We start from the raw sequence: 8,326 nt of genomic DNA on the forward strand, positions 1-8,326 counted from the left end.
CGTTAACGATTCAGATCAAAGCAATGATAGCGTTAAGCGTTATCAAGTGCTTGTTAGTATGCCGGACTTAGTCTTCTTAAGATCTTAAGTCACACAATGGTATTGGGGGTTAAAGTAGGAATGAATTTCTATCTACTTTACAAGCATATTTATATCTGTAGCTACTGGTTCTGGATCTTGAAGGAAGGTTATAGAACCTTCTGTTGTATTCTGTACTGATGTGCTGACTTGGGATTCATTGTCCTTTGATGTTTGGATTCCTCTTTGTTAGTAGTGTTTAAAGGTTCAGTCCATAGGACCGCAAAAAACCGGTGGACTGAACTGAACCGGACCATGGACCGGTCTTTTTTTCGGTTGCAGTTGCCCCAATTTGGGGTTGGTCCAGTTGCCGGTTGCCTCATTTCGAAAATATATTAAAACCGTTCAAAGACCGGTTTTGATCGGTTGCAACCGGTTAAACGGTCACGTGCGTTACATACCCTTGTAACCACGTTTATTACCTTTTATTGGGTTTTTGTTTCATCAAAAACGGTTAAGAATTGAGAAAGATATAACCAAATCCATATTTTACCCGAGTCTCTACAAGATGTAATTCGGTTTCAGTCATAGCTATGTCAAATCTTCATTAAATCTCTTCAAAATTGGTAGAATGACGGGTATTTACATGCTTTACTATTTCATATAACCCGTTTATTTTTCAGAGTAATAATAGTCAAGATACAAATGGTTTATATTGGTATAATAAATTATACGCAAAAAAACCGGTCTGGATCGGTCTGAACCGGCTCCATAGACCGAAATAGACCGGTCCTAGGTGGTTCAGTTCGGTTCCCTCAATATCTGGGTCGGTCCTAGACCGGTTGCGGTCCACGGTTGCGCGTTTTGGGGGCAAAAAACCGGACTGAGCTGAACTTGTGAACACTATTTGTTAGGTTATGCTCCATCCGCCAAACATCATCAAGCAGCCGCGTCGCATGGGTGCAAGTCAAACAGTTGCGTCGCGCGGATATGAGCAACTCGTCAGATTGGGTATATACGTGTCTGCCTAGTGATACTGATATTGTACAAGTAGAGACTGTGGATATTTATGCACAAGGTTAGTAGAGAAACTTAATGGAAGATTGAGAGGTAAGAGAATATGTGTAGATGTGTGAAGGTATTATAACAGCATCACGGTTGGAAACAGAGACTCATCAAGTGGGATGGATTCTTCGATTGAAATGAGCACACAAAATACCAGACGACACTTGTGGCAAAAGCGGTAGATCTCTTGCATGCCGCACATCGCGTTATCAGTGATCCAAAGTTGTTTCGCTCAAGTCTGCAGGTCCAACGCTGTAAAGTGGCCCTGGCTCTGCTGCTGTCAAATTCTTTGCTGTCGCTTTACATCCCTCAGGCTTTCTTGGAGGTTTTCGCATGTTGGGATCTGTGGCTGGCTTTTTGTGTTTGGGCACAGTGATACTATATTGCACATATGTAGCCATCTCTCCTGTACAGGCTGTGCTAATTTATAAATGGCCTTGGAAAGCCTGATGGTTTTTGACCTCAGTGCGACTGCTACTGCTCGATGCGTCGACTACTACTCAGAACACACAACACTGAGGCCAGCATGCCTATTCCAATGATGTCACTTCAAGCTTTTTTCAAGGCGCGACCATGGTGTCGGCAATTCCCTGCAATTCTCAGCCCTACACTGCCTCACCTTAAAGCCCCTTGAAGCCACCAAATATAGGCATAATGTGCCTTAAGGTTGACATTAAACTTAATGTACATTACATTGCGGCAACACTAATCACCAGTGATTCACCACTTAAGGACTGGGAATAAAATTCCGGTCCCCAACTTTTAAGTATATTCAGGTTACAGCAGCGGTGGCCCTATGTTGTTTACACTTGTAAAATGCCAGCTGTCATGCATCATGGATTCATGGATCCAGGGGTTCAAAAATAAGAGTTAGGAGTTCAAAATAAATGATATAATTAATGATTGTATTTGTAATTTAAACCTTATATTTTGCAGGTAGAATAAATATCTCGAATATTAATGTAGCTCGTTTTTTTTGTAAGCCCCGGAACGACAGCTGGGTAGGAGGCTGGAAAAGGAGGATATACAAGAGACGACACATACACACGTAGCAACAACAACACATTCCCGATTTGGGCAGCCAGAGTTTTAATCCCCCTAACCACTCACCTAACCTTCTAATCTAACCGAGAATGCACTACCGCGCGGAGAGAATATATCCCTAAACCTAACCATTAACCCTAACCTCCTAACCTTACCCTAACCTCCTAACCCTACCAAGAACGTGCTACCGCGCGGGGAGACCGAAGTAAGAGCACGCTACTGCGCGAAAAAACACTAACCCTAACCAAACCCTAACACTAAGCCCTAACAGTAATGGCAGCTATTCAGCATGTACTTCGGAGTGTCAAAAATATCAAATTTGATGGGAGATCAACGACACATCGTCATGTGCCTAGGTGTGTTGGGTGTCTCTTCTTGTCCGTCCTGCTGGAAAAGCTGACAAGTTTTTTGTAGATTTGCTGATGAAGAGTGTGACACTACCCTTGTCACAATCTCCATTTGACTATGGAAAGTCTTCCGCCAGCTTTGTTTTTGTAAGCTGATGGTCAATTTGTAAGCAGTGACCCCAGAAACCCTAAGCTCTCAAATCAATACATCCAAATCTGGACCCTTGCACGCCATATGTCATTGCTCCAGAGACTCAGGCGGCAACTTGAAGATGTGGAGTGCATGGTTAGCTCTTTCACCTAAGTATGTACCACCCATGTTGTTAATCAAAAAACTCGTACAATGCAGACTCCGGTCAACACTACATTGTTGCCGTTCAACGTTGGATCAAATTGTTTGCGGATTATTCAAGTTATCCTGCTCCGTACATTTTTATGCTCACTTTGTGATGGTTGTCTTATACACTTGTATTTAGGTTTCATGAAGAAGGCATAATGATGATACCGCCCATGTGTGTAGGAAGCAGATTTGCCTTGAATTTGCTGCCAGATCATCCATATGTGTTTGGCTATCATCCTCACCATCGCACTCCATCTCTTAACTCCAAACACAACCCAAAGGTTGTCTCTAACATTAGTAACAGGCAACACATCGAACTGTTTGTCTTGTTCAGACGCACGCACCTCCGATGATGTTGAATGCCAATAACACCTTAGCCAAATGCTGCCCCACATAACAAGTACATGGCGGGTATCATTATTATAAATCTAGCAGGTCATTAACGATGTTCTTCAGAATTTACATGCCCCTTCACAAGCCCATCTGTCTTCACAAATATTCCTTTGCCCTATGGTCCTGGCATTCCCCCCTCAAAATCTCAGGTGCATTAAACAGCCTCATCCCAAGATTTATTTGCTCAACAAGGGGGTTCCTCTGCGTCGAATGGGGTGCATTTGCACATTTACCAAGGTACGGAAACAGTTTCACAGGCTCATCATCCGGCAAGTTGATCGTTGAATCTGCCGACACAGACCATCCAAAATCAAGCAGCTTGATCATATGTCGGCGTCGTCACCTGCATATTAGCAAGCAAAGACACCTCTCCATGACTCGGCCGATATGATTTTTTCAGGTGCATAAGCCCATCAAGCACTGCGGCCAGCTGGTTGCAGTAATCGACCTTTTGCGCTGGTAAAGCGTCCGATCATCAACAAACCCCAGCACCATACCCACGTTCTCCACTGGCCTGAGAAACATACAGATGTTGCGGTGCTGTGATAGGGTACAGTCACATCAGACACATTGGACTGCATCTCGCCATTAATCTCGATGTATCACATTGGGCTTCTTCACAATGCACTTGAACTGTTCAGACCCATAAGCAAACGGCTCCAGGTTTTCAGTTGCATTCGGCAGGGCACAATAAGTACGCTGTAGGCATGGGGAAGGAAAAGATGGACATGGGATGACGTGGTGAGTTGTACATATGCGAAGGAGAGTCTGGAGGCGGGCTTCCGTCCGTTTTAGATCTCCAGCATGGTGGTGGTGGTTGTGATGATGCTGTTTGTCACTGCCGTGGTTGTAAGCATGAAACACAACAGGCTCAACAATAGTTTCTTTTGAGGACGAGAACGAATCTATAGAGAACTTGAATGGAAAACATCACACATTGAGTACTTATTAGCCCATTGCTTCAACAGTTCAACTGCATGTTTTTAACGTTTTGCAGCCGTTATCATGCACATCCGTGCAAAATTCATGACACCAGTTTCATGGTGGTGCGCACCAGCGCGACGCAAGCGCGATGGTGGTACATTGGTTTGGGATAGCGAGCGACGCATCTTCCAGTGTCAATGTGGCACCCGCGATATACTTAACTCCTAATTATTGATACCTCTACCCTAATAATGGTCTATGTAATTTAATATGATCTACATACAACACATAGAGATCAGAAAATGCCCTTGAAGCTAGGTATTGCGTTGTGGAAAATCATACTCAGGGTCCAAAATTTTGACATATTGATGTTGGTGCACAGAGTTTCTGGGGTCACTGCTTACAAATTGGATCAAAGCTTACGAAAATGGAGCTGGTGGAAGACTGTTTCCATATTTGACAGTCACACCATCATCAACTTCTCTCACCTGCTCCTTTTTTTCCTTCTTCCTTTTCTCTTGTTCTCGGTCAGACATAGGTTTGGTGAATGCACGTGGCACGGGCCTTCCTCCGCATAATGTGTAGCGATCTCCACGGGCTGGACAAGAAGACACTGTTCATCCTCGGAACAAGCTGGCACAAAGACGGACGAAACTAGTGGAAGCATTTCGACAGCATACTGGCAACAAAATTTGAATGACTTTGCGCCTGATGTATCAAAAAAAACATACCTCGACACTAAATGAAGGAAACCTGCACGTAGGCTGTAAGTCCTTGGCGAGATGTATCTTGCCCTCCAAAGTCTTCAGATACATATCCTGTGGAGCATCCTTAGGTGGGGCCCACCATACTGCCAACTCGATTTCATCTACCTCCTTCACGTCCCCATGTTTACCACCACCGATATTGAATTCTTTGACTCTGGACAGTGAGTTTGAGAACCCAGCAGCAAGGGAGTCACTGGAAGTCGGTGGTTCGTTTGAGAAATTCTCAGTGGCTGGTGACGAATATTGGGCATAGCGGACCCGCCGTGTGAGCCGGACAATGGGAGACTTGGGTGTTAAGAGAATGCTGAGAGCATGGGAATTTGAGCTTTCAAGGGTCAAGTAGCACGGAATGATGGTGCCATGGGTATAACAAAGCTGAAAAGATCATGCTTCAATCGTTTATCAGAGAAGAAGAGATAGTAAGATTTACGGGTTTGGCAAGTGAGAGAGTACATTCCACTTCTACTTTTTGCTGGCCTAGAAGCTCCCCAGAAACCGTAACTTTCGGGAGAGTTTGCCATCCATCCGGATCTTGTGCTGGTCCAGGCAGCAGGGCATGTTCAGTATACACTCGCTGGCGAGCGACCGAAGCTGGGGGAGGGGTGACAGAAGGTGTATAAACGATCGTTGTATTCAATCTAGTTGTCAGTTTCATTAATCAAATGTTCTTCGAAACAGTGAAATCAATTTACTTGCTAGCCGGGCGCAGCATCCCGTGCGCAACATGTAAGCCAAGCTCGTATTGCACGTTCGCATGGATGCCACGCTCCAAGAAAGTTTGAGGAACAGGAAATACATGCATTGGAAGGGTGTGACTGCGGCCTTCAAGTTGTGCCAGAGCTCGGTCCTGCTCCTCTGCTGCTCGGTCTTGCTCCTCTACTGCTCGTTTCAGTCTCGCCTTCTCTGACTCTTCTGGGGCGTTCGTACTCAAGTGCACAGATGAGGGGTTCTCTGAACCTGGAGAATAAGTGGCATTCGCGGGTATACTGAGTGAATGGAAGCGTGAACCAGGTGGCACAGTGGCAGGTGGAGACGAAATCGATGTTGTTGCTGTCGCAGGACTCGAACTGGATGTAGAGATAGAGTCCGAAGAAGTTTGCAATGACGGTGGGAGGAAGGGAGTAGAAGTCGATATATCTACATGGGTGGGGAAGGGGAATACAAAGGGGAACTGGTACGTCCCCTTAAGTCTTCCATTGAACTTTTTGTTGGACCCTGGTTCTGGGGAACGGGGATCCCCATCGGCGCGTGTCCAGATGCTGACTTGGTGGTCAAGAAATGTGTCGGATTCTTCAGCAAGGTAACCTCTTATGATGTGCCCATGGACCTAACATAAAGGATCAGTACGTTGTGCATCCCTAAGAAAAAATCTAAACCCACAGAGACAGTCATAGAGTTGACAGTCTGAGGGCTATCCAGCGTGAACTCAATCAAACCCGCAATCATATCACCACTTGAGAAGCAGGGAAACTTCTGGTGTCTTGGTGAAGCATTGAGCAGAGGTTGGCTGAATACACGTAACGTAGCCCATGGCTTGTTCTTCAACCCACTGCAGATGCTGTATGTGTGTTCGGTGTGCGAGACCCCTTCTTCTGTGACTTGCTGGGATGGAACATTGAACAGGTGAGAATATTGAGAGGGAACGAACAAATATCGAGGGGGAACTGATGAAACCGAAACCCTAGAATTGCTATTGCCTGAGTGGGAAGTGCCCCCAGCTAAGGTGTCAGCTTGCGAATGAGTGAGTTCCCTGTGCGCGCCAAGATCGTCGCCTGAGAGGGCAACAGTGTCAGGCTCCTGGTTTAACACCGAATACTGAGGTAGGAGTGTATTAATAGTGTCAAGAGAAGCCATAGAGGTACAATTATGAAATCTTCCAAGAACACCTGAAGGCAAAGGAGAGTCGTCACAAGTAGGTAGAGAGTGCAGATCCTGAGATGCTCGATGACCAGCCATGCGCTAAAGGGCGAAACTTGACGAGATGAGCTGCTTTCACCTAAGACAGCCTTTTAAGCTGGAAATTGGTGCCCTGCTCTTCAGCGATGTGCTTGCCATCATGATTCAACAAAAGGAGTCCTGAGCAGCATGCAGAGGTGACCGACCATCTCCACAAAACAAATGGTGTGTGGGCACACAGGAACCGTGAAGCATCCACTCCCAAACAAGAAACAATAAGGAAGGCTCCTCAGGTTGTCCTAGGGTTGGCTTCAGGCGCTGCGTGGGTGAAACGGTAGTGCGTGAAGGGGAGAGATGGCCAGGGGTTGTTTCATTGAAATGACCAGCCCCCACAGATGCAGATCGCAATCTATTGCAAACCTGTTTGAGCTATATGAAGGGAGTCGTGCGGTTTGTAAGTTTTGAACTTTGTGGTAAATGTGATGTCAGTACAGAGACTTCTGGAGTCTCGGGTTGCATCAGGAGCGTATACAGATGATACTACGAGTCGGAACTTCTCTTTGAAGATCGCAATTGTATCTCCAATTGGACCTAGTGTTTAAAGGTTCAGTTCAGTCCGGTTTTTTGCCCGAAAATGCGCAACCGTGGACCGCAACCGGTCCAGGACCGACCCAGATATTGAGGGAACCGAACCGAACCACCTAGGACCGGTCTTTTGTGGTCCATGATACCGGTTCAGACCGATCCAGACCGGTTTTTTTGCGTATAATTTATTATACCAATATAAACCATTTGTATCTCAACCATTATTACTCTGAAAAATAAACAGGTTATATAAAATAGTAAAGCATATAAATACCCATCATTCTACCAATTTTCAAGAGATTTGATGAAGATTTGACATAGCTATGACTGAAACCGAATTACATCTCATAGAGACTTGGGTAAAATATGGATTTGGTTATATATTTCTCAATTCTTAACCGTTTTTGATGAAACAAAAACCCAATAAAAGGCAATAAATGTGGTTACAAGGCTATGTAACGCACGTGACCGTTTAACCGGTTGCAACCGATTAAAACCGGTCTTTGAACAGGTTTAAAAGATTTTCGAAATGAGGCAACCGGCAACCGGACCAACCCAAAATTGGGGCAACTGCAACCGAAAAAAAGACCGGACCATGGTCCGGTTCAGTTCGGTCCACCGGTTTTTTGCAGTCCTATGGACTGAACCTTTAAACACTAATTGGACCTCTCCAACAAACATGCAGTCCACTGTTCAAGCCATTGATTAGAATAGAGGATTCAGTTGGGATTCAGTCACCAGTGTTGCTGTTGATAAGCCTAAGAAATCTTCTTTCAAAGGTCAAGTCGCATACAAAAGGTCCTTGACTCGCAAGCCATCCAGTATTTTGCGTAGCCAGGTTATAAAGAGGTATAACAGATAGGGAAACCAAGATCACAAGGAGGCGGGATCGAAAATGCACCTTGTGTAATGATGTCATCGCTGAAGAACAAGCTTCTGGCGATAGA

At 45.2% G+C, this 8,326-nt stretch overlaps 2 protein-coding genes across 2 annotated transcripts; both read right to left on the bottom strand.

Annotated features, from left to right (window-relative positions):
- Positions 1 to 3,303: 3,303 nt before the first annotated feature.
- On the bottom strand, positions 3,304 to 3,534 carry LACBIDRAFT_302829 (uncharacterized protein; the record flags this gene model as incomplete). The annotated part of the gene is made up of 1 exon (XM_001883744.1): positions 3,304 to 3,534. One exon carries the CDS (start codon positions 3,532 to 3,534, stop codon positions 3,304 to 3,306), a length of 231 nt encoding a protein of 76 aa, XP_001883779.1.
- An 892-nt stretch (positions 3,535 to 4,426) lies between these two features.
- On the bottom strand, positions 4,427 to 6,752 carry LACBIDRAFT_329552 (uncharacterized protein; the record flags this gene model as incomplete). Its single annotated transcript, XM_001883745.1, has 7 exons — positions 4,427 to 4,445; positions 4,555 to 4,729; positions 4,782 to 4,785; positions 4,863 to 5,273; positions 5,329 to 5,536; positions 5,591 to 6,225; positions 6,279 to 6,752. 7 exons carry the CDS (start codon positions 6,750 to 6,752, stop codon positions 4,427 to 4,429), a joined length of 1,926 nt encoding a protein of 641 aa, XP_001883780.1.
- Between the last annotated feature and the right edge of the window lie 1,574 nt (positions 6,753 to 8,326).

This window comes from Laccaria bicolor, genomic scaffold, assembly GCF_000143565.1.
Source record: "Laccaria bicolor S238N-H82 LACBIscaffold_22 genomic scaffold, whole genome shotgun sequence".
Lineage (NCBI taxonomy): Eukaryota > Fungi > Basidiomycota > Agaricomycetes > Agaricales > Hydnangiaceae > Laccaria > Laccaria bicolor.